The 26,576-nt window shown below is 44.4% G+C and overlaps 1 protein-coding gene across 7 annotated transcripts in view; it reads left to right on the top strand.

The window, feature by feature from the left end:
- Positions 1–25,819, top strand: part of LOC133390130 (protein phosphatase 1 regulatory subunit 7-like) — a 48,551-nt gene extending 22,732 nt beyond the window's left edge. For 3 of the 7 annotated variants that reach the window (XM_061638078.1, XM_061638073.1, XM_061638077.1), the window contains 5 exons: positions 5,753–5,953; positions 7,367–7,644; positions 12,309–12,374; positions 17,032–17,208; positions 25,570–25,819. In XM_061638078.1, the coding sequence (XP_061494062.1) occupies positions 5,753–5,953; positions 7,367–7,644; positions 12,309–12,374; positions 17,032–17,194 (708 nt within the window). In that variant the 3' untranslated portion in view covers positions 17,195–17,208; positions 25,570–25,819. Of the gene's footprint in view, positions 1–5,752; positions 5,954–7,366; positions 8,359–12,308; positions 12,375–17,031; positions 17,209–25,569 lie in introns of those variants that run through there. The other 4 variants (XM_061638075.1, XM_061638074.1, XR_009764307.1 and 1 more) reach the window with 4 other exon arrangements.
- The last annotated feature ends 757 nt before the right edge of the window (positions 25,820–26,576 follow it).

Below are 26,576 nucleotides of genomic sequence, written 5' to 3'. Positions count from 1 at the left end.
TATCTATATGCTTATTGACACTCTCAAAGAATTCTAGTAGGTTACTGAGACAGGACTTTCCCTTGCAGAAGCCATGCTGGCTCTACTTCAGCAAGGCTTGTTCTTCTATGTGCTTAGTTAATCTAGCTTTAATCATACTTTCTACCAGTTTTCCAGGGACAGAAGTTAAGCTAACTGGCCTGTAATTTCCGGGATCCCCTCTGGATCCCTTTTTGAATATTGGCATTACATTTGCCACTTTCCAGTCCTCAGGCACGGAGGAGGACCCGAGGGACAAGTTACATATTTTAGTTAGCAGATCAGCAATTTCACATTTGAGTTCTTTGAGAACTCTCGGGTGGATGCCATCCAGGCCCAGTGATTTGTCAGTTTTTATATTGTCCATTAAGCCTAGAACTTCCTCTCTCGTTACCACTATTTGTCTCAGTTCCTCAGAATCCCTTCCTGCAAATGTTAGTTCAGGTTCAGGGATCTGCCCTATATCTTCCACTGTGAAGACAGATGCAAAGAATTCATTTAGCTTCTCTGCAATCTCCTTATCGTTCTTTAGTACACCTTTGACTCCCTTATCATCCAAGGGTCCAATCGCCTCCCTAGATGGTCTCCTGCTTTGAATGTATTTATAGAATTTTTTGTTGTTGGTTTTTATGTTCTTAGCAATGTGCTCCTCAAATTCTTTTTTAGCATCCCTTATTGTCTTCTTGCATTTCTTTTGCCAGAGTTTGTGTTCTTTTTTATTTTCTTCATTCGGACAAGACTTCCATTTTCTGAAGGAAGACTTTTTGCCTCTAAGAGCTTCCTTGACTTTGCTCGTTAACCATGCTGGCATCTTCTTGGCCCTGGCGGTACCTTTTCTGATCTGCTGTATGCACTGCAGTTGAGCTTCTAATATAGTGTTTTTAAACAACTTCCAAGCATTTTCGAGTGATGTGACCTTCTGGACTTTGTTTTTCAGCTTTATTTTACCAATCCCCTCACTTTTGTGAAGTTTCCTCTTTTGAAGTCAAATGTGACCGTGTTGGATTTTCTTGGCAATTGGCCATTTACATGTATGTTTAATTTGATAGCACTATGGTCACTGCTCCCAATTGGTTCAACAACACTTACATCTTGCACCAGGTCCCGGTCCCCACTGAGGATTAAGTCCAAGGTTGCCGTCCCTCTGGTCGGTTCCATGACCAACTGGTCTAGGGAGTAGTCATTTAGAATATCTAGAAATTTTGCTTCTTTGTCATGACTGGAACACATATGCGGCCAGTCTATATCTGGGTAGTTGAAGTCACCCATTACTACCACATTTCCTAGTTTGGATGCTTCCTCAATTTCATATCTCATCTCAAGGTCTACTTGAGCATTTTGATCAGGGGGACGATAGATCGTTCCCAGAATTAAATCCCTCCTGGGGCATGATATCACCACCCACAACGATTCTGTGGAGGAGTCCGCCTCTTTTGGGGTTTCGAGCTTGCTGGATTCAATGCCTTCTTTCACGTATAGAGCGACTCCGCCACCAATACGTCCTTCCCTGTCCTTCCGATATGGTTTATATCCAGGGATAACCGTATCCCACTGGTTTTCTCCATTCCACCAGGTCTCCGTTATGCTCACTATATCAATGCTTTCCTCTAAGACCAAGCACTCCAGTTCTCCCATCTTGGTTCGCAGGCTCCTAGCATTAGCGTACAGGCACTTGTAAGCAGTGTCTCTCTTCAAGTGTCTTTGGCACTTGGCGTTTGGCCTGTGGTAATTTTGCTCTTCTGAATTTATATCCTGTGCCCCTGCTCTCACAATGCCAACTTCTAGGCCTACCCCTTTTAAAATTTCATCATTTCTTTGGTTTTTATCCCAGGGGGGAGGTTTATTCCGAACCGGACCTTCCTCAGCTCCTGTCGGGTTTCCCCCCTCAGTCAGTTTAAAAGCTGCTCTGCCACCTTTTTACTTTTAAGTGCCAGCAGTCTGGTTCCATTCTGGTTCAAGTGGAGCCCGTCCCTTTTGTACAGGCCCGGCTTGTCCCAAAATGTTCCCCAGTGCCTAACAAATCCAAACCCTTCCACCCGACACCATTGTCTCATCCACGCATTGAGACTGCAAAGCTGTGCCTGTCTGGCTGGTCCTGCGCGTGGAACCGGTAGCATTTCAGAGAAAGCCACCTTGGAGGTCCTGGCTTTCAGCATCCTACCTAGCAACCTAAATTTTGCTTCCAGGACCTCACGGCTGCATTTCCCCATGTCGTTGGTGCCAACGTGCCCCACGACCACTGACTCCTCCCCAGCACTGTCTACCAAACTATCTAAACGACGGGCGATATCCGCAACCTTCGCACCAGGCAGGCAAAACACCTTGCGGTCTACACGCCCATCACACACCCCACTGTCTATGTTCCTAATGATCGAATCACCCACTACAAGGATCCCTCCAGCCCCTGGAGATATATCCTCGGCACGAGAGGATAGCTGCTCATCCCCCAAGGAATGGGTCCCTTCTAACGGATCGTTTCCCTCTTCCTCAGCTGGATGCTCTCCTTCCCCGAGACCATCGTTCTCCATGATAGCAGGAGAGCTATCATCGCTGGAGTGGGACACTGCTATAACGTCCCTGAAGGCCTCCTCCACACCTCTCTGCCTCTCTCAGCTTTTCCAGGTCCGCCACCTTGGCCTCAAGGAAATGAAGTCGTTCCCGGAGAGCCAGGAGCTCATTGCACCGAGAGCACACCCACGACTTCTGCCCAACAGGCAGTTGTTTAGCATTTCTTTTCGAGGTTACTTAGAGAGTCTTGCCTTGGTTCAGAAGGGGTCCCTGCTGTCACAGCTGCTTCTCTGCTGGGAGAAAGTGTGTGTGGCCTCCACCTCCCCTTACAGCCACCCCTTTCCTCCAAGTTTTCCACTATTTGGAGCATTGGTTCAGAAGGTTTCCATGCTGTTGCACTTGGCTATTTATTTATTGGTTTGTGGCCTCCACCACCCCTTACAGCCACCCCTATCCTCCAGTTCTTCAGAAGATTTCTCATAATGTCATATTGTATTCAAAGTTTGCTCAATCATTTCTCAACTGACAGCATTACCAAGGCTGTCATCTGAAACAGCATTCCTCGAGAATGTCTTCATCCTCTTCAGAGCTTCATCCTCTTCAGAGCTTCATCCTTTTCAGAGCTTCATTCTCTTCATCCTCTTCAGAGCTTCATTCTCTTCATCCTCTTCAGAGCTTCATTCTCTTCATCCTCTTCAGAGCTTCATCCTCTTCATCCTCTTCAGAGCTTCATTCTCTTCATCCTCTTCAGAGCTTCATCGTCTTCATCCTCTTCAGAGCTTCATCCTCTTCAGCTTCTGCTGTTGTCATAGATGTAGTCATGAGGATTCTGAGTAACGTTTGCTCCAATGCTGGCTCCAGATTGTGCTCCAAAAGAAGGTATAGGAGCATGGAAACATCCCTACATTTGTACAGTTCTGTCGTCTGGTGTAGGATGAAGAGCTCTGTCTTCGACCAATCTTTCTCCAGCAATAAATGCCTGCTGTGGAAATCTTTGGCTGTGTGTTGGAATCAAAGTCCCCTGTATCAGTGATGAACTTGAAAGATGACTGGTGAATACAAATTGTTCATTGGCATGTGCGATGATGATATCACAGGTTTCCGATGCCACGCAATGCAGGATCACCTTTGATTTGTTTCAGGGAAGGTGAGATTCCAAAGGTAATTCAGCAAACAAGCTTCAAATGGACTCTCTCACAATATCAGTGGAATCCCCAGACTCTGACAGAGATGTCTTCACTGCTGCAGAATCCATGGCTGTTCTTTGGAATCTCAAAGATTGTCTCACTCTTTATATCTCCAAATGATCATGTTTTCCAATGGTTTAATTGTTTTATCGCTTCTGCCCTGGCTCCTGTGGGAGGAAGGGCTGCCCCACTTGTGAGCTTCTGGCTGGGTCATCTGCTTGGCCACTATGAAAACAAGGTGGGTCCCCTTTGGCCTGACCCAGCAACAGCCTGGCTCTTCTGGGATCCCTAGAGTCAAGAGACAAGCAGACACTCCTTGCTCTGGGGCCCTAAACAAGCATCCCCATTTACACAGTAGTCCTGGTCAATGGTCAAGGTCCTGGGTTAGAACCAACCCTCTCAAAAAGCCTTTCAGGTGTTTAGCCACCTCTCCTCAGAGAGATAACAGTCAGGATACTTGATGGCAAAATGGAAGCTCACTGGGCAACATCAGGTAGGTATGATGGGACCCAGAAGAGTCTCTCACTATTACATTTTTAAAACGGCCTTTGAGCCCTGCAAGTCCAATCAACCGCTGTGGGGAAATGGTGCGATTGGCCTGTACTGCTGGCTCCTTTCTGGTTTGTGAGTCCTGAAGTGGGCCGCAATAGTGGGGGGATACTTGCTGTACTGGGAACAGTGGAAACTGCCTTATCCATTGATCCAGCTAGGCCAGTGTTGTCTACACTAGGGGTCGGGAACCTCAGGCCCGGGGGCCAAAGGTAGCCTTCCAGGATCTCTGGCCATTAGGACTGTTTCTAGGCCACACCCCCTCTCTCCACAGACCATACCCCTCGCTGGCCCTCCCTGACTCATTGCCTCCTCGAATATTTTTGCTTGATTGGAATGTGCCGATGAACTGTAGTCATGCAACTTGCTGAATGGGGTGGAGAGCTAAATGGGTGGTGTATGTGTGTATGGAAACCTCTGTAGTCTCTAGTAGAAAGTTAAGAATCACATCCATTACTCTGCCTGCTTTTGTCCTTGCCCCTGCCCACCACTGGCACGTGGCCCCTGGAGGTCTGCCCATGAGGGGATGTGGCCCTCTGGATGAAAAAAAATTCCCCATCCTTGGTCTGCACTGACTCGCAGCAGCGCTCCAGGAGAGGGCTTTTTGACCCCCTCCCTAAAGATCCCAGGGATTGAACCTCATCCTGACCCAACTGTCAAGGAACTGAACTGGGGCATTTGCTCTTGTGAGTGCCCCTGTCTGATCGTCTGCAACATCCCTAACTATTTTAGCAGTCAATCTGCCCCCTCCTTTTTTTAGTTGATTGAGTTTATGATTACACCCAAGCCTGTATTTGGTGTTCATCTTTTGTAGGGTGGGGTAGGATTCATCCTTTTTACATTACTGCAAGAGGAACACATTTAGTTAATTAATGTTTCTGTTGTTTTTTTTAATGTATTTAAAATGTTGTACTAGGTATGCTTTTATAATTGTAAGTCGCTTTGAGACATTTTTGCAGTGCAGTGAGTGACAAATGAATGTAATAAATAACAATAGGATGCTGAATGAGGCAGGCCATTAGCCTGACCTAGTAAGGCATGAAAATTGCATGAAAAAACACTTCCAGGGGTGTAGTCATCCAGGGTCTTAGACCTCTTACTTTTTTGGTAACAGGGTCCCTGTCTCCAGCATCCTACAAACCAATCAGCATGAAAGGAGAGTGTGCTAACCACTGAGAAGAGTCTCCTAACATGCTTCCTTGTCCTTTCCTGCTGACTGGGGTCAGAGTGAAAGGAGGTGAGATAACAACTGAGAAGACTCTTCTCAGTAGCTTACACTCTCCCCTTTCATGCTTATTGGTTCCATTGTGGGAGAAGGCATTAACAAGGATCTCATTCTCAACACAGCAGCCAAGAAAAGAAAAGAAAAGGATTGTGGCTGTGACTATCGTGAAGGGACCCTGCACTTCTGAATTTGCCACTGCACTACTGTTGTCCACACATCATGTCTGTTCATCTTTCCTTTCTTTGCATGTGCTCATCTTTTAAAGTTGGAGTCTCTGGAAGGAGTGCAGAATCTCCCCCGGCTCTGTGAGCTCTACGTGCAGAAGAACTGCATTGCCAGCTTGCGGCCTCTTGCTGCTTTGCTGTCTCTCAGCATCCTGGATGCCTCCGGCAATTGCATTCGCAGGCTGCCAGAGGCTTTGCACATGCTCAGAGGTCTCCGCAGGCTGAAGCATCTCACCCTCAAGGCAAGGCATGGGGCTACAGTCAAATATTGACCAAGAAGGCGTACAGCAAAAGGTTAGACAAGCCTTCGTGCCCTCCAGATGTTTCAGGCTACAATGCTCATCATCCCTTAGCCAGCCAGCTGAGGGATGATGGGACTTGTAGTCCAAAATATCTGGAGGGCACCAGGTAAGGGAAGACTGGGTTAGAATAATGGGCAGATTTTGTCATTTGAATGGAGTTTGAGATATAGTGGCAAGTAGGGATGGGCAAATGTGTCAATTTTGGTTTCTCTACATTTTTCATTTTTCCAACCTTAGGTTTATTTCTCCCCATTTCCACGTCAATTTGCAATTTTCTTTTAAAGTCCTCCTGAAATGTTTCAATGTTTTGATGTTGATTTCTCCTAATATATATATATTTGTATGCACTTGTACCTAACACAGACATTTCTGCTAGCATTTTCCTGTAATATAATGCACTTTTGCTTGCTGTTTTCACCAGTATAAAAACAAATATACAAATTTTTAAAACACAAAAAAAATTTAAAAACACATTTTTTAAAAAAATTAAAAACAATTTAAAAACACATGCTAAAATGCCTGAGAAAAGAGGAGAGTCATGACCTGGCGCCGGAAAGATAACAGTGTTGGCACCAGGTGCACCTTGTCAGACATATCATTCCATAATTTGGGAGCCACCACTGAGAAGGCCCTCTCCCTTGTTGCCAGTCTCCCAGCTTCCCTCGGAGGAGGCACCCGGAGGAGGGCCTTAGATGTTGAGCGTAGTGAACGGGTGGGTTCATGTCAGGAGAGGCGTTCCATCAGGTATTGTGGTCCCAAGTCGTGTAAGGCTTTATAGCAGCCTTTTCGAACCATTGTGCCTCCAGATGTTGTTGGACCACAATTCCCATCTTTCCTGACCATTGGCAATGCTGGCTGAGGCTGATGGGAGTTGTAGTCCAACAACATCTGGAGGCACACTGGTTGGGAAAGGCTGCTTTATAGGTTAAAACCAGCACCTTGACTTGAGTTCGGAAGCATACAGGCAGCCAGTGCAAGCGGGCCAGAATCGGTTTTATGTGTTCGAACTGTCTGGTCCCTGTTACCAATCTGGCCGCTGCGTTTTGCACAAGCTACAGCTTCCGAACAGTCCACCATACCTGATAGTTCTTGGTAACTAATCTCCTTCCAAAGCCATATGAGCCAGTGGCTGTCTCCACATCTACTGGCTGGGTGTTCCACAATTTAATTATGTCTGATTTGTCAGGTAGTAGTGGGACCAAGAGACCATTTTGAGAAGATGGGATGGGGGTTCACTCCCTACTGGGGCACTTATGGTTCTTTATCACAGGTGCAGACAATGCACTTTCAGTATGTGTGGTAACCTCCTATGGCTTGTGTTTCCTTCTTCTACCTACCCAACCCCCTTCCAAGGACAACCCAGTGGCCCGAGACAACCGCTACACCACTGCCATCCAGGAGTCCACCTCTGTGGAGATACTAGATGGCATGTTTCTCCGGCATCCATCACGACTCTCCGCTCTCCCTTTGCACATGTGGCCTTTCCTCCAGCAACCAGTTTCCAGTTCAGCTGATGTAGTCCAAGCCAAAGCAGACCTGAAGGAGGTGGCTAGGAGGGTCTTCAGTCCACGACTGCAGGAGAAGAGAGATAATGTTGGAAGCGCTGTGCATCACTTTCATTCCAGGATATTGTAAGGCATTTGATTCCTTACCCTCACAGGGTGGATTTGTGTACAAGGCCATCAGATACTGTATATAGGGAATATGTAGTGGTGGTTGGCCTTCCTTGGAGGGTGGAGGCTCCAGATCCAAGCACCCCAATGTTCGAGCTTCATAGAAGTAAACAGAGACACAGACAAGCAGAGGATTCAGGCAGGCAGCAACGTACTTTGTTCATAAGAATGGAGGGTTTGACTAGGAATCGAAGGGTGACATCAAAGGGCTCACCGTTTGGACTGACACGTGGGAAGATGAAGGGGACCTGATTATCTACCCCTGAAGAGCCTTGCTTGGAAGGTGCAAAGGAGGCATTCCTTCTTATAGGCCAGGGATTGGGGAAAAGTTTTTCAGTTTGAGGGCCTCATCTCTTCTGGGCACCCTTCCAGAGGCCAGGCCCTGTTACACGCAAAGAACTGAGGAATGCAAGTTATAGCACAAATCTTGTTGTGTTTGTAACCTAGCAGAAGTCACTGTTGGGCTGATGTCTCAGCTGTGCTCTATGTAGCCTTCTGTCAACGAGAGGCACAGCCTCACCGGTGATTCTTTTTTGGCTGGTCAGAACAATGACTCTTCCCTGTTGGAGAAGTCTTGTTGGCTATAAGGAGGACAGTATCTTCCCATAAGAGTCTTTTCTAGCTCTAAGGTCTTCAGGGGAGGCCTTTCTCTCGGTCCCGCCACCCTCACAGGTATGTCTGGTGGGAACACAGGGAAGGACCTTCTTGGTGGGTGCCCCCAGGCTCTGGAAGTCTCTTCGTAGGGAGGTTAGACTGGCTTTGCTGTCCTCTTGCTGGCAGGTGAAAAACTTTCTGTTCCGACAGGCTTTTGGGAACCAACTGCAAGGGCTTTTAATAGTGTGCTGTTCTACTTATCTTTATCTTTGACTTTTTAAACGGATATGGTTTAAATGGTTTTAATTCTATAGATAAGTTTAATTACATTTTAACAATAACGTTTTGTATGTTTTAGCTATTTTTTTATCCGTATTTGTTAAAATATTTCTAAGCCACCTTGAGTCCCAATTTTGAGGAAAAGGCAAGATATAAATGAATATAGTTAACGAGCAAAGTCAAGGAAGCTCTTAGAGGCAAAAAGTCTTCCTTCAAAAAATGGAAGTCTTGTCCGAATAAAGAAAATAAAAAAGAACACAAACTCTGGCAAAAGAAATGCAAGAAGACAATAAGGGATGCTAAAAAAGAATTTGAGGAGCACATTGCTAAGAACATAAAAACCAACAACAAAAAATTCTATAAATACATTCAAAGCAGGAGACCATCTAGGGAGATGATTGGACCCTTGGATGATAAGGGAGTCAAAGGTGTACTAAAGAACGATAAGGAGATTGCAGAGAAGCTAAATGAATTCTTTGCATCTGTCTTCACAGTGGAAGATATAGGGCAGATCCCTGAACCTGAACTAACATTTGCAGGAAGGGATTCTGAGGAACTGAGACAAATAGTGGTAACGAGAGAGGAAGTTCTAAGCTTCATGGACAATATAAAAACTGACAAATCACCGGGCCCGGATGGCATCCACCCGAGAGTTCTCAAAGAACTCAAAGGTGAAATTGCTGATCTGCTAACTAAAATATGTAACTTGTCCCTTGGGTCCTCCTCCGTGCCTGAGGACTGGAAAGTGGCAAATGTAACGCCAATCTTCAAAAAGGGATCCAGAGGGGATCCCGGAAATTACAGGCCAGTTAGCTTCACTTCTGTCCCTGGAAAACTGGTAGAAAGTATTATTAAAGCTAGATTAACTAAGCACATAGAAGAACAAGCCTTGCTGAAGCAGAGCCAGCATGGCTTCTGCAAGGGAAAGTCCTGTCTCAGTAACCTATTAGAATTCTTTGAGAGTGTCAACAAGCATATAGATAGAGGTGATCCAGTGGACATAGTGTACTTAGACTTTCAAAAAGCGTTTGACAAGGTACCTCACCAAAGGCTTCTGAGGAAGCTTAGCAGTCATGGAATAAGAGGAGAGGTCCTCTTGTGGATAAGGAATTGGTTAAGAAGCAGAAAGCAGAGAGTAGGAATAAACGGACAGTTCTCCCAACGGAGGGCTGTAGAAAGTGGAGTCCCTCAAGGATCGGTATTGGGACCTGTACTTTTCAACTTGTTCATTAATGACCTAGAATTAGGAGTGAGCAGTGAAGTGGCCAAGTTTGCTGACGACACTAAATTGTTCAGGGTTGTTAAAACAAAAAGGGATTGCGAAGAGCTCCAAACACACCTCTCCAAACTGAGTGAATGGGCAGAAAAATGGCAAATGCAATTCAATATAAACAAGTGTAAAATTATGCATATTGGAGCAAAAAATCTGAATTTCACATATACGCTCATGGGGTCTGAACTGGCGGTGACCGACCAGGAGAGAGACCTCGGGGTTGTAGTGGACAGCACGATGAAAATGTTGACCCAGTGTGCGGCAGCTGTGAAAAAGGCAAATTCCATGCTAGTGATAATTAGGAAAGGTATTGAAAATAAAACAGCCGATATCATAATGCCGTTGTATAAATCTATGGTGCGGCTGCATTTGGAATACTGTGTACAGTTCTGGTCGCCTCATCTCAAAAAGGATATTATAGAGTTGGAAAAGGTTCAGAAGAGGGCAACCAGAATGATCAAGGGGATGGAGTGACTAACTTTCGAGGAAAGGTTGCAGCATTTGGGGCTTTTTAGTTTAGAGAAAAGGCGGGTCAGAGGAGACATGATAGAAGTGTATAAAATTATGCATGGCATTGAGAATGTGGATAGAGAAAAGTTCTTCTCCCTCTCTCATAATACTAGAACTCGTGGACATTCAAAGAAGCTGAATGTTGGAAGATTCAGGACAGACAAAAGGAAGTACTTCTTTACTCAGCGTATAGTTAAACTATGGAATTTGCTCCCACAAGATGCAGTAATGGCCACCAGCTTGGATGGCTTTAAAAGAAGATTAGACAAATTCATGGAGGACAGGGCTATCAATGGCTACTAGCCGTGATGGCTGTGCTGTGCCACCTTAGTCAGAGGCAGCATGCTTCTGAAAACCAGTTGCCGGAAGCCTCAGGAGGGGAGAGTGTTCTTGCACTCGGGTCCTGCTTGCGGGCTTCCCCCAGGCACCTGGTTGGCCACTGTGAGAACAGGATGCTGGACTAGATGGGCCACTGGCCTGATCCAGCAGGCTCTTCTTATGTTCTTATGTTCTTATAGCAACAATAATAGGTACAAAAAATTGGGTGGTTGTGCTGGCATTGGAGGCTGGTGCCCATTCAGGCTGGTATGACAGAAGGCAGAGAGGCCTACACTAGGCACAGCCAGAGCCAAAGACTCTGGCAGAGCTAATCCGGCTGAGTTCTACAGTGGCCACACTGGCACTGAGGAGGAGGAAGGCTGACAGCCAGGGCCACCCCCTGGAGTAGATGTAAGTATGAAGGCAGTCAGGTGGGAGCTGAGGGCTGTCTGAGGTTGGTGGGGCAGTGCCCCACTTTCCCTAATGAACCAGCCTCCACTGTCTGCTGGGTACATGTCACCTTTTGAAGTCTCCAGTTCCTTCCATCCAGCCCCGTTCCTCCTCTCTGCCCCTCTCCTTTTCTCTCACCATCTTATTCTCAGGACCCAGGGTTCAGCTGCCTTTCTCTCCACCACTGCCCTCTCTCTTCTGGTTCCACCAGGCATGCCTGTCTATCCTCCAGGGGTGTTGCAGGCTTTTCATCCATGGTGCTACAGCTGCTCTGGGGCCTGGTGTCATTGTTGCATCCACCAACTAGATGGGCTGGCCTTTCTGCAACAAGATAAGCTTGCAGTCATCATTCAAACTGAGGAAAGGCTAAGGGAGCAATTTGGATATAAAGTCTTTTAAAGGAAACAAGTGATAAAAGAGGGAAAAGCTGCTTTCTGTGTTAGGTGGTAAGAACCTATTGTTGTAGCTGTTGCGACCTCCTTAGCATCCCTCTTTTGTCTTTTTGTTCAGCAATTATTATTGTTATTTTATTTATTTGTTTGTTTAGCAAGATATGTAGAAATATAGAAATAGATATATTGCTTAATTTTTTAAAAACATCTCTAAGTGATTTACATAAGATACTATAAAATATTCATTAAACATAGCAATAAAAGCAAGCATTAAAAATGGTGGATGTAATGAAATTATAATTTATCATCATCATTTTATAAATCTCCAAAAAATTTCCAAGCACTGTACCGATATTAAAAGGCAAGACAGGCAGGCCTTACCCACAGGCTCACAATCAAACAGATGTGATACAAAAGGAAAAAGAGATGAGGAGGGACAAGGAAAGCAAGCACTGGTGCGTATTTTGCTGAGTGCGGGGATCAAGTTGCCAATCCCTGGCTTCAGTTCAAGACTGCCAAGCAGAACTTATGAGCCTCCTTATCTAAAAAGAAATGGGGGGAAAATTATGTTTGTTTTCTTCTTCATCCTTGTGTCCTTCAAAAGACTTGATATCTGTTGCCATCTCCTGCTTCAATTCTCCTTTCCCGTAGACAGAACATATCCAGCTCGCTCATCCTTTCCTCAAACGGGTTAGCGGCCTTCGTGGAAAAGTCTGGTGGCCTTGAGAGGAGGTGAAAGCTCCGTCTAAAAGTTGTCACGAGGTGGCAAAGGATACTTCTCTGAGTCCCTTTCTCTCGTCTCGTAGGGAACTTCAGGAAGAGTTGACAGAATATGAAGAAAAACTTAGATTGGAAATGGATGGGTGCGTAAGGTAAGGAAAGTTGTGTGCTGTGAGGAAAAGGCCATAGGTCTTTGGTAGTGCAGCACATGCTTTGCATGCACAAGGCCCCAGGTTTGATCCTTGACATCTCCACTTAAAAGAATCCAAGGAGCAACTGTGCTCGTTGGGACAGGTAGGGCAGAAGGCAAGGGAGCCAACAGCTGGCGGAGCCAGAGCAAATGCTGGGCAGAGCCGACAAAGGTCCCATCTGCACAGCACATATAAAGCACTATCGTACCACTTTAATTGCTGGTCTTGGACCAAATTAAAATAAATTCAATACTATTGTACCACTTTAAACAGTCATGGCTTTGTGGTCCCTGTATATATGACTGTAAATATGGTAAGTGCAGGTTTATTAGAGTGTATATGGTAAGTGGACTGAGTGAGAGGGAGGAGTACATGGGCTGGAACGCTGGAGAATGTTGTATTATGATTGGGTGCGCGTTTGAGTGTCTGAAGGTATAAATAAGAGGATGACAGTTGGTGATGAGGAGAGTTCGGTTGATGGGAGTTCTGAGGGAGGCTGTTGGTCGGTTTTGTGGGTTGGATTGGATTAGGCTGGTAGTGAGGCAGGTTATTGACAACTAGTAACATAAAGAATAACGCATCTGATGAAACCATACGCTTGTTAAACTATGCCTTTAAATAATCTTGTTATTCCTGTATATATAAATAAATATTTCTTGGTTTACCTAACGCATGATCCTTGGCTGGGTTTACACAGACCAGAAGAGTGGGCAGGGCATATACCAAGGTTGGGCAACAGTATCAATGGTGGCAGCGGTGAAGAGATAGTGTAACATCATCAGGTATCCAGAGCAACCCAGGGCTGTATGCTTTACAGGCACAAAGATACAGGGGGGTTGTGGCCTGCAAGTGCACCCAGACACAAAGTATCAATAGGCCTGGAGGAGACTAAGGCTCAGTCTCAAGGCAATATTGAATTACTGGGAGTGACTGGTGGTGCTGCCTAGCAGTGGGATCTTGAGATATCTTTGCTAGAGCCGGTGAGAGAACCATTTAAAAACCAGGACCCTGAGGTGGGACTGTGACAAGGCAGTAGCCACAGGCGGGATCCTAGCAGGTGGTGGCCTGAGGTGGGATCCTGACAGGAAGGGACCTGACAGGCTTCCCCTAAAGAATCCTGGGAGCTGTAGGGCTCATTCACACAGCGACTTACTGTGAGAGTGGTGCTACTTGCATCCCCGTTTAATTTGCATGGTTCACATGACGATGCAGGCAATCAGCATCTATCACACAGTTTTCCCGTATCAACCCAATCCAATTATAATGCAAAAAGGAAAGGAAAAACTGTCTCAGCTTTGCTGTGCTTCTCTGTGTAGGTGCTTTGTCTTGATGTTTTTTTAGTGGGCAGGCTGTCTTATGCCCCATCGCCAGCTCCCCCTCTCTCTGCTGTGTGCGAAAGCTGCAGCAGCTGCTGCCTACTTTGCCTTTCACTCACTCCCCCTCTATTCAGTCTCATACAGTTTTGTGTCAACTGCATTGACAAGAAACAATGAAGCTTGCAAAAAAAACCCTCCCCTTCTCCATTAGCAATATTGCTACTCCGGAGGGAGTAAACACATAAAATTAGGGGCGGGGCCACAAGGAAAAAATGATCCTAACCCTTTCCAGAGGAATTGCCTACTTGTGTGAAAGGAAAATAGCGGATTTGAAGGTAGGAAGTGTGAACCTTGCCAATCTATTGAGGTGGCAAAAACTGCGAAACTTTCTGTGAAGTTCAGCTCCCGTGTGAATGAGCCCATAGTTTGTTAAGGGTGCCGTTAGGAGACTCTTATTCCCTTCACAAAGCTACAGTTCCCAGTATTCCCCAGGAAGAGGGGCTGACTAATGTTAACCACTCTGGGAATTGTAGCTCTGTAAGACTGAGAAGGAAGATGACAGCCAATGGCACGCCCTGGACTGGTTTATTTATTATTTGATTTATATCCCACCCTTCCTCTCAGCAGGAGCCCAGGGTGGCAAACAAAAGCGCCAAAAATATTAAATCATATTTTTAATACAGCACCAGCTTTAGCTTCCAGACCAACCTCAAGGGCAGCCCCACATAGAGCGCATTACAGTAATCCAGCCTGGAGATTACCAGTGCGTGGACAACAGTGGTCAGGCTATCACGGTCCAGAAACGGCCACAGTTGGAATGAAGCAGGTGGAGGCTGACTGAGGACACCCTGCGGTTGGTAGGGCAGTGCCTCGTTTGCACTAACAGACCAGCCTCCGTTGATGCCAAGGCTGAGGAAGGCCTTTGCTCTAAGCATTATTTTTTAATAATGTTTTTAACCCTTTTTAAGGTTGTTTTTTTAATTGTTTTTAATGCTGTTTTGTATTAATGTATTTTAAGATCTGTTTTTATGAAGTTTTAAAGTTTTTTGGTGCTTCATTTGCCGCCCTGGGCTCCTCCTGGGAGGAAGGGCGGGATACAAATTAAATAAATAAATAATAAGCTTTGGAGAGCCACTTCCAGTCACAGCAGACACAACTGAGCTAGATGGGCCAGTGTGCTGACCTGGTATACAGCACCCTCCCCTGTTCCTAAAACTTTAGCTGATTGATGTACAAATTAAAGCTTGCAACCCTAGAACTCTCCCAAAAAGAAAGCTTCTCGACACCTGATGCTGGATGTGTACAGGGAAGAGATTGTAGCTCATTGGTAGGATGCCAGCTTTGCCTACAGAAGATCCATCTCAGGTTCAGTCCTTGGACGCTTTGGTCAAAACAAACAGGGAGCAAGTGAGGGAAATGACCTTTCTCTGCCCTGGAGAGCCGCTTCCAGCCAGGGCAGATGCTCCTGGGCCAGATAAACAAGTAGTCCAACCTGGAATAAAACAAATCCCTATCTTTCTAGAGAAATTGGAATCGATTCGCTCATTTTTTAGGCATCAGGAGTCATCTTGATGGGGAAGACAGGTGTTAGATATTTAAGAACAGTCGCAGCAGGTTTTTCACTCATGGCGTGACCCCAGCATTGCAGTTTGCATTACAGAAGACCTTTCTAACCAGATCAGCTGTCAGAATTTATTTATTTAGTTGTTTAATTTCTTAATTTGCTGTTTAATTTGTTAATTTGTTTAATTTATAACCCGCCCTTCCTCCCAGAAGAAGCCCAGGACGGCAAACAAAAACGCTAAAAAACACTCTAAAACTTCTTAAAAACAAAAGACTTTAAAACATATTAAAACAAAACATCTTTAAAAACATCTTTAAAAGCATATTTAAAAACATATTAAAACAAAGCATCTTTAAAGATATCTTTTTAAAAACAGCATTAAAAACATCTTAAAAAGCAATTCCAGCACAGACGCAGACTGGGATAAGGTCTCTACTTAAAAGACTTGTTGAAAGAGGAAGATCTTCAGTAGGCGCCAAAAAGATAACACAGATGGTGCCTGTCTAATTTTTAAGGGGAGGGAATTCCAAAGGGTAAGTGCCACTACACTAAAGGTCCACTTCATATGTTGTGCGGAACGGACCTCCTGATACCTCCTGATGGTATCTGCAGGAGGCCCTCACCTGTAGAGCACAGTGATCGACTGGGCATATAAGGGATAAGACGGTCCTTCAGGTATCCTGGTCCCAAGCTATATAGGGCTTTGTGCACCAAAACCAGAACCTTGAACTTAGCCTGGGAGCAAATGGGCAGCCAGTGCAATTCTTTCAGCAGTAGGGTGACATGTTGGCAATACGCAGCCCTGGTATAAGAGTGCTTTAGGTGTCTGCTGTGGATGTAACCTCAAACCCTAGTTTCCCAGGTCCTAGTCCAACACTCTAACCACAAAACCCACTATGCAGCTGTTTAAAATGTCTCTTGATTAGCCAGTCATTTTAATGATGATTTTGTATTGCTTTTAAAATGTTTTTATGTTGCTGCACACTGCCCTGATGTTTTGCAAGAGGGCGGGACATACGCACAGTTGCAGCCATGCTGCTCTAACATAGAGCCACATCAGTGCTATCCATTAGGAGCTTTCCGCTGCTAGCTTTTCCTTGGTTCAAACTGATTATGCTGAAGATTTTCAGAACACGTATTTCAAAGCTTGCCTTGGGAGAGAGAAAAAGGTAAATTTTTAAAGATAAATTTCAAACACAGTCTGCTTCTGTGTTGGAATTGCTTTTTAATATGTTTTTAAACCTTTTTTTAAAACAATATGTTTTTTATCCTTTTTTAAAGATGTCTTCAAAACTTTAAAAAAAACGTTTTTAAAGTTGTTTTGTTTTAATGTATTTTAAAGTCTGTTTTTATGATGTTTTAAAGTGTTTTTAGTGCTTTTGTTTGCCGCTCTGGGCTCCTGCTGGGAGGAAGGGCAGGATATAAATCAAATAATAAACAAACAAACAAACAAATAAATTCATTTGGAATGCAGCAAGGTACTTTCAGTTACCTCCCACCCATACGCAGTCTAAAAATGTTAGGTGCTGAGAATTCTCTTTTTAGAGAGCCTTTGCAGAACTACATTTTGCAGGATTGCACTGGAGGTGTGAGGAGAACCATGACACAATCTGTGCAGACTGGGATTGAAGGGAGTTGTAGTCCAAAATATGTGGAGGGCACCAGGCAGGGGAAGGCTGGTTGGATTTTGCAGGTGGGGTTTTGAAGGAATGGTAATACAGGCTAACCCTTTTAACAGCATGCCTCCAGATATATCCAAACGCTTCCATCGGAGGATTTTCAAAAGTTGGATACTCCTTGGGAGATTGCTGAATCTATGGACAAGTACCTGTTCACCAAATTCTGGGAAAAGTGGCAGAGTGGACGAAGGAAACCAGCCAGTTTACCCTACAAGGAGCTGACCAAGCCAGAGGATGTAAGATCTGGTTATTGTTTACCCTTAGGGGAAGGGACCTAACTCAGTGGTGGAACATCTGCTTTGCATGCAGGTCCTAGGTTCAATCCTCTCCTTCCCCAGGTAGGGCTGGAAGAAACCCCAGTCTGAAATCCTGGACAGCCACTGCCAGTCCGTGTAAACAATACTGAGCGTGATGGGCCAATGATCTCACTTGATATATGTTCCAATGTACCCTTGCACTGCATCAAAGGTTTTAGGTATTTAAGAGTGCCCCCTGCAGAGAAGCCAGTGAGTAGCTGAGCAACACAGGCGGTTGCAAGCTGCTGGGAGCCGGAGGGCTGACTGCAACCACCTGCACCAGGGAGTGGAGTTCAAAAGACCACGAGGGGCCTTTCGCCCTCCGCTGGAAGCAACGTTGAACCTTCACCAGCCTTGCTTGTAACCCGGACCCTTCCAAATATTTTGGTCCTTGGAGTGCTTTGCCAGACTTCACTTGCTGAACCCAACTGGTATCGTTGATTGGAAAAAGACCCCAGCTCCTCTCTTCCTTTCCCTCGCTATCTCAAAGCCTCAGCAGTTTTACAACCCAGCCACTGCCTGGCCAGCCACCAACTAATTGTTTTACTGTGCCATCAGTCACCATGGTGCAGCTGACAAAGACTGACAATTGGGTGGAATTCTTGCACTTCCCCCAGACTTAAGTGTTGACCAACCACTTGAAGTTGTAAAGAGATGAGGCCAGACACACCACATAGGGAGAGCATTCCACATACAAGGAGCCACCACTGAAAAAGCCCTTTCCCAGACCCACACACCATGTACCTCATCCCACATAGGAACCACCAGAAGAGCCTCTTCTGCCCATCTTAGAGCACAGGGAGGTTGATATGGAAGATGTTCTTGCAGATATTTGGTCCCAAGTCATTTAGGGCTTTAAACATCAGAGCAAGCATCTTGAATTGGAGCTGGAAAACAACCGGCAACCAGTGTAGCTGTTTTAAGATATATCCAATAGCTTCCTACAACTATTGTGGCAACAGAGTCCATCTCACATTAGATTTGCTCACTGCATGCTCACCACTCAGACACAGCAAAAGTCCTCTCAAGGGAAAATGATCTGAATCAGGGCTGGTTTTTCTTTTTTCAAGGGGAGTGGTACAAACAGGGCAGAAATGTTCGCCCGTTCAAAGTGAGGGCAGGAACCATTACCCTCGCTTTGAACTGGCTGTGTGACATGATCGTATAGCCAGATTGGATTGGCTGTGTCACAACATCATCATGTTTGTCATGTAATCACCAATTGGCTGAGAACACTTCCCCAGGAAGAAACAGCTTTGTGTTTCTCAATTTTTTTTTGTTTTAAAAAGGCACAGGAGCATCTGCCACTTCAGCAACAAACTGACGGCAAACAGCTGCAAAAGAAACAGCACCCTCAAAAGCACTATTTCTGCACCAAAAACACTCACGTTTGAACATTCAACACAGCTCTAGTTCTGAATCTGTCCTCAGACACAGACCTTTTCCTTCACTCCCTTGAATGAAACTATACTCTTATCTTTGGGATCTGTCTTATCTTCAGGGTATTAATGCATTTCTCTAGCCATCTCTGCCAAGGGTAACATTTTGCCTATTAATCACTTTTCCTTTTACAGTCGTTTTTCAAACAGCCCCATCCAGGTGCATGTGTGTGTGTGGAATGGAAATACCAGCCCAGGCAAAAGGTGACAAGGTTCTCCCCCGGAAAGGCATGTAGAGCACACCAAGTTATGTTAGGAATGTGCTGTGCCCCCTACCTTGCTTCCTGGCTGTGCTTTATGGCGGATACATCTACTATTTATTTGGGAAAGTTGTTTGTTCATTATGCATTTGGACACCTCTTAAAATATTGTAACCAAAGTTGATGGTTCCTGAGACCAAGGAGTAGGTTTTCAGCTGTGGATACAGTTGGAAGCCATCTTGAATCAATCTGAACCTTGCAAAACTGTACTGATTTTAACAATTGATTTCAAAACTGCAGTTAAGTTTTGGTTTCTTTGAATTTCCAAGTAATGCTGCATATGAGGCTGCTAGTAAAACCAAAGGGGAAGCCATGGAGTGAAGTCTGTATCCTGTTGCACCATCCATTACAGCCTTCCCCAACCTGGTGCCATCTAGAACCTGTTTGATTCCAACTCCCATCACTCCTGACTATTGGCTACTTTGGCTGGGGCTTGTGGGAGTTGGAGTCTAGCAACATCTGGAGGGCACCAAGTGTGGTGAAGACTGTTCCATAGCAATTGTAATCTTCATTTATTTTTAAACTTTTTAATACCTCTTAACATAATACAAATCTCTAAGCGGTTTACATAAAAACAGTAAAAACATAACATTCAACAATATTTCTTAAAAACTAGATAAGAACAAAATGCATTTGTACATCAGAAATAAAATGGAGCTGTGTACAAAATTGTTAAAAATTATGCATTAAGCATCAGAGTCCAGGAAAGCTTGGGTGAACACACATGTTTTTAAGAGGCATTTATTACTCTCTATGCCTCACAAATTACCCGAGGAAAGGTATTCCAGAGGGTGGGTACTGTCACTGAGAAGGTCTGTTTCCATGGTATCACCAAATGACAATCCTCTACTCAGGGAACAAGAAGCAGAGACTCTTTGGAGGATCAGGTTGGTCTGTACTGGGGGAAGCAATCTGCTAGGTATCCTGTTTAGGGCTGGAAATGTCAACAACAAAATCTTGAAATTGGCTTGGTAGCTGATAGAGGGCTAATAGAAGGCTGTTTCAGTTGTGGCTCCCCACTTGTGGAATGCTGTCCCCAGCAAGGTCTAACTGATGCCTTTGCTGCCATCTTTTCAGCCCTAGGTAAAGACTTACCTTTTCCCCCAGGCTTTTGATGGACTGAGATGATTTCATTCTGCTGTCGGTGTGTTGCCAAAGCTTTCTGTGGTTCTTTTGGTGGGTTGCTTTTGTATGCCTGGGTGAGTATATGAATTGTAGGTGTTTGAATGAGAATGTTAATGTTTTATATGAATTTTTAATGTTATAAAATATTTACATTTATGTTTTTAAATATAAGTCACTTGGAGACCTTTTAGGTAACAAGTGACTAATAAGCCCAATAAATAATAATAACAGCCATATAGAGCTTCTTCGTCATCATCAGTTTATTTGTATGTGAATTTTCCACAAAATTGTGCCCAAATGAACAGTAATAAATGTAAGAATTAATAATATATTAAGAACAATTAAAATCATAATAATGTCAATAAATACAAAAATTCTATACATTATATAAAACAAAACAAGTAAATTAACCTAAAATTTAACAGCGTAAAACAAAACAGGTGAGACATTAATTCCCAATGCTGAACTTAATATCGTATTAGTATAATAATTTAAACTTGTTAGTTGCTTGTTTCCAAAAAGGTCTCCAACTGACTTATGGCATATTAAATACATAAATACAAATACATAATACCATAAAAACCATAAAAGAGAACAAAGAACCCACATAACAGCCACAGGAAGCTTTGGCAGTAGATTAGTAACAAAAAGAATTGTCTCAGTCTATCCAAGTGCCTGGGGAAAAAGATAAATCTTTACCTGGAGCTGAAAAGATGTCAACAAAGGTGCCAGATGGACCTCTCTGGAGAGAACATTCCACAGACAAGGACCACAACGGAAAAGGCCCTCTCCCTTGTCATCACCCTCCAAGCCTCCCTCTGAGGGGGGGGACCTGAAGAAGTATACCTACCTAGGGGGAGAGTCACTATTGCCAAAGGGCATTCCACATGTTAACTTGCATGCATTGGATGGTAGCCACACCTCTCACCACTGGCAGTCTTCCATCCCACTGTCACCTGAGTCTCCTACAGCTTGGAACCAGGATACCTAAAAAATCATCTCATCCCTTATATACGCAACTGATCACTGTGCTCTGCAGGAGAGGGCACCCTTCTGGTACTATCTTATCAGGAGATGGACACTGTGTCAGAATCAGGCCGTTAGGATGGTGGCCCCTATCCTTTGGAATGGAAATGGAACGGACTGCCTTCAAGTCGATTCCAACTTATGGCAACCCTATGAATAGGGTTTTCATGGTAAGCAGTATTCAGAGGTGGTTTACCATTGCCTTCCTCTTTGGAACACCCTCCCGTTACATATCACACATCTCTGAAGACCTTCCTCTTTCAACAAGCCTTCTAAGCTGAGTTTTTTTATCCCAGTTGGTATCTGTATTGGATCTGACACTGGTTTTGTATCTGCAGTTGTTTTCTATCTGCCTGTCTGTCTGTCTGTCTACCATTGTGAAATCACTTTGAGATGCTTAATAGGAAGCTTTACATAAATGAAATAAGCAACCAAATAATAGGTGCCCAATGCAGATCTTTCAACCTTCTGTAAAGCTGGGTGTCCCACTAAGCACCCTAGCAGCTGCATTTTGCACCAGCTGCAGCTTCTGAACCAGGCACAAAGGTGGCCCCACTTAAAGCACATGGCAGTAGTCTGAGAGGTTACTAATGTATGGACCACTGTCCAGGAAAAGTCATAGTTGGTGCACTAACTCAAGTTGATAATAATTACTCTGAGCCTCTGAGATCACCTGGATCTCTAGTGAGAGCAATGATCTAGCAAATACCCCTCCCCCCAAAAAAAACCGTACACCTCCTTCAGAAGGAGTAGAACCCCAACCAGAGCTGGTACTCAGGATGCCCAGATTTGGGAACCACCCATTCATAGGGCCTCCATCTTATTTATTTTATTTATTTGCTTTATATCCCACCCTTCCTCCCAGTAGGAGCCCAGGGCTTCTACTTCGGATTCTTGTTGGGATTCAGTCCATTAGATCTGATTCAGGCCATGACTGCATCCAGGCACTTGTTTAAGGCATGCAGAAAGATCATCTCACCCCTTATATACCAAGTCGATCACTGCACTCTGCAGGTGAAGGGCCTCCTGCAGATACCATCTTATCAGGAGGTCTGCTCTGCCCAACATAGGAAATTGACTTTTAGTGTTGCGGCACTGACACTTTGGAATTCCCTCCCCTTAAATATTAAATAGGCGCTATCTCTGTTGTCTTTTTGGCACATATTGAAGACTTTCCTCATTCAACAAGACTTTTAAGTGGAGACCTTATTCCCAGTCTGTGTCTGTGCTGGAATTGTTTGACAGATGCTTTTAAAGATGTTTTTGATTAAACATGTTTTTTAAAGAGTTGTTTTGTTTTTATAGTGTTTTTAATATGTTTTATAGATGTTTTGTCATTTGTTTGTTGCCCTGGGCTCCTTCTGGGAGGAAGGGCAAGATATAAATTTAAATAATAATGATGGTTATGATGATGCATTTCTTCCAACACCTGGTTCCAGTGTGTCTCCCTTCCAGGCACTGACCAGACCGAAACTTCCTTCGCTTCAGTAAGATGACTGTATCATGTGCTCTCAGCCCATCCCCCTTTATTCTTTTGCTTTGTTCATGGATCAGACATTCCTTTTCCTGGCCAAGATGGCTGCCATTCAGCCAACCTACAATGTTCTGATTTTCCCCAGCACCCACAATTGTTTTTAATTTGGTCACCTTTCTTCTTGGGAGCTGAACTGGAACTACTCAATCAGACGTTTTGTGCCAAATAATCCCAAAGCTGCCTAAAGTGAATGGATGCTGTCGTTCAGTAGACGCCACCATCCAAATGGGAACCGATGAACCTGAGGTGAAATATTCTGTGTCTGAGCAGTCTCTGGCACCGCGTATGTGACAGTTTCTTTGAACAGCCTGAGTCTGTGGCATGGAAAGAATGTGCTCACTATGTTACACTGCTTTAAACGTCTCTTTCTGGCTAATTTACTAGCTGGCAAAGACTTGAGCTGACTGATTTGGTTCATTGGTTCCAAACAATGTTTGGGAGGATTGTCATTTTTTTAAAAAAAGTTTCATCTTATGAACTTGTCGTTCGCTCAAAAGTATCGGACATGATGTCATCATCTTCGACAAATTGTAACTGCTTAATAAATGACCTGCAAGTTTTACAGTGCTAGTGTAGCTGTGGTTCATGGGTGGTCAGAAGGTAGATCTGGACCTACTGGTAGATCTCTGGGTGTTTTGCAGTAGACCAACAAGTGTTTGACTGCCAGTTGTTTAACAATGGCAAGAACAAAACTGTTTATTCCACCTGAGCTTAGTTCGGTTCTAGTACTGAAAACAAATTCCTAGGCTCAGAGGGTGTTCTGGGGCTCCCTGTTCTGTCATTTTAACGGCGTGTCTTTTCCACCTGGCTCTGTCTCATAGATTTTGGGGGGGGGGCTTTTTCTTGCGGGTGTCTTCTGCAACATGTTCTTGACCCAATAACTGCATTAGTGGTGGGTTTATTCAGCAGGAAGTTATGGGACATGCACTGATTAGAAGTGAAACAGTGTGACCAACCCAAGACTTTTGCAGGGGTAAACAGTATTGAAATCAGGAACGCGTATGACAGCCCCAACAGCATCGTGAGCGCAAATCATCATGAATGCACAATAAAAAAGGATCTCTGCAGAGATCCATTGTAATCCCATCATGCCTCATAATTAAGCCCTGTTGAATTCAGTGAGACTTTCGTTTAGGTGAGATGGTGTAGGATGGCAGTCTAGGGTTCAGGATTGCAGTGCACTTATTTTCTCTCTTTGTGTGCAGGTGACAGGTGTGTGTACTGAACTGACCTGTGAAACTGGACCTTACTGCCAGTTGCACAAATTAGTTTGTGTCTTCCTCTCCTCTGTTATAGGAGGTCCTTTATGACCTCTCCTTTCCTTCTCAGCTCTTTCTCTCTCTCTGATAATCTGAGCAGTTTGTGGGGGAGGGGGCAGCAGATCATGGGGAGGGGAAGTAGAAATCTCCCCCCCTGCAATCTTCCCCTGCTGCTCAGCTGGTCAGAGAGGAAAACAGCTGGAAAGTGGAGGAAATGGGGCTCAGGGAAGGAAACGAGGTGGAGAGCTATGGTCCGGAGGGAGAGACCCTGGGGGCCGCATCTGGCCCTCAGGCCAAAGGTCTGCACCATGGACATGCGGTCAAATTCTGCAACGAATGGGATTGTAATACAAAGAGTTCACAGCTGTTCACTTTATTTTTAAAAAATATTTCTATCCTGCCCTTCTACCCTATAATAGGGCACTCACAGCGGCTTACAATAAAATCAAACATGTACATAATAAAAATTGTACACAATAAAGATCACAAAAACATTAAATAAATTGAAATACATGAAATGCAGTTAAAATACATAAAATATAATATATATATATACATATATATGTATGTATGTATGTATATATACACACATACGCACACACATATATATAGCGAGTGGTAGTGAAGGGACTACAGAGGTAAAAATTAACAGAGAAGGTTTTAGCTTTTATTACGACCCAGGCACCCTTCCTCCGCTGATGACGATCCAGACCACTCTGGATCTGGCTTGGGACTCTCCTCAGGCTACAACTCTCACCAGCCTTACTTCATGTCCTGCTTTGAGAGCTTTTGCCTGGCTGCAATATGCCCTTGAACTCTGATCATGCCTGTTGGTTGCCTGCATGGAGCGTAGAGCGAGGTGTGTGAATGTGTGTTGAAACTAGCAAACTGTACAAAAGTAGAATTCACAGTCCTTGCTCCACCCGTTTTTCCCTCTGGCCCCGCCAACCACTGGCATGTGGCCCCTGGAAGGTTGCCTAGAAGGAAATGTGGCCCTCAGGTTGAAAAAACGTCCATGCGCTTGGGGTAGACTAGGGATGGAAAGATCTGTCTCTTTCGGTTCTCTCAGTTTCTCATTTTCCCAATGTTAAATTCAGTTCTCTGCATTTGTACGGCAATCTGTGATTTTATTTTTTAAATCCTCATGAATATTCTCCACCATTTTGGTGCAAATGTCTCCAAATAAACACATTTTTGGAAGCAGTTTTGACAAAGGTACCCATTTTTGCCAGCCATTTCTCATCATTTCATGCCTTTTTGCCTGTTATTTTCACTCATGCATTCATTTTTATGCCCACTTTCCCCTAATATATGCATTTTTTAAAATGTTATTTAGCTGCCGAACCACGTCCCAACATTCTAATAAATGCCAGTTTTGAAGGGTGGCTGTGTTCCGGTTCTCATATTGCTTCAGAAATTGCGAATGCTTGAAATGCAAACTGAATCTAAATTTTCACCCATCCCTAGTGTAGACAAATCTGGGCTAGGTGAACCAATGGTGTAAAGGAACTTCCTATGTACCTGTGTTGCAATCTAACCTTTTTATCAATTCGTAATAAAAATGTAGATGGTGAAGGTTTTCCTGGCCATCCACTCTTCCCCCCCCCATTATTCTTTGCCTGTTTGTAATCTGGATTATCTTCTCTTCTGTACCATAGGTGGTGAATGCTGCTGCTTGTGTGCTTTTGAATCCACCACGCTGCCTGTCCCAGACCATCTGAAGCCATTTCCTCAGAGGATCTTGCATAATTCTATCGGTTGTTGGCTCTGCAATCCTGCAGCACGTACAGGCTGCCTTGGCAATCTTTCTCCAAAAGGCCCCAGACCAAAAATAAACTTTGGGAATTGTTTTGATGCTCCCTTTTCTCCTTCCTTGGTAGAAGCACCTTGGAGTGTTTTTATTTCGCATGGTGATTTTAAGTGTATATGTTATTAAAATGAACCATTGCCCAGCACTGAAGGTGATCTCAAGTGTGGCATTTGCAACTGGAGGGTTCCAGAGCCCAAACCGCCCTGAGAAGTGTCAAATTCATAAAGGATAAGGCTATCAGTGGCTACTAGCTCTGATGGCTATGCTTTCCTTCTGCTGTTGAAGGCAGTAGAATTGTAGAGCTGGAAAAGGTTCAAAGAAGGGCAGCCAGAATGATCAAAGGGCTGGAACAACTCCCCTATGAGGAAAGGTTGCAGCATTTGGGGGTTTTTAATTTAGAGAAAAGAGGCAACATGATAGAAGTATATAAAATTATGCATGAGACAGAGAAAGGGGATAGAGAAACATTTTTCTCCCTCATAACACTAGACTTGTAGACATCCAATGAAGCTGAATGTTGGAAGATTCAGGACAGACAAAAGAAAGTCCTTCACGCAGTTAAACTGTGGAATTCACTCCCACAGGAGTCAGTGATGGCCACCAACTTGGATGGCTTTAAAAGAAGATTAGACAAATTCATGGAGGAGAAGGCTATCAGTGGCTACTGGCCATGACAGCTATGCTCTGCCTCCATAGCTGGAGGCAGTATGCTTCTGAATACCTGTTGCTGGAAACTGCAGGAGGGGAGAGTTGCTGTTGCACTCAGGTCCTGTGTGCGGGTTCCCCATTAGGTCCTCTGCTTGGCCACTGTGAGAAGAGGACGCTGGACTAGATTGGCTTTGGTTGGATCCAGCA

Source organism: Rhineura floridana, chromosome 8 (genome assembly GCF_030035675.1).
Source record: "Rhineura floridana isolate rRhiFlo1 chromosome 8, rRhiFlo1.hap2, whole genome shotgun sequence".
In the NCBI taxonomy this organism is placed as follows: Eukaryota; Metazoa; Chordata; class Lepidosauria; order Squamata; family Rhineuridae; genus Rhineura; species Rhineura floridana.
Note: the sequence above shows the minus strand (reverse complement) of the source record. Positions and strands in the feature narration are given on the sequence as shown.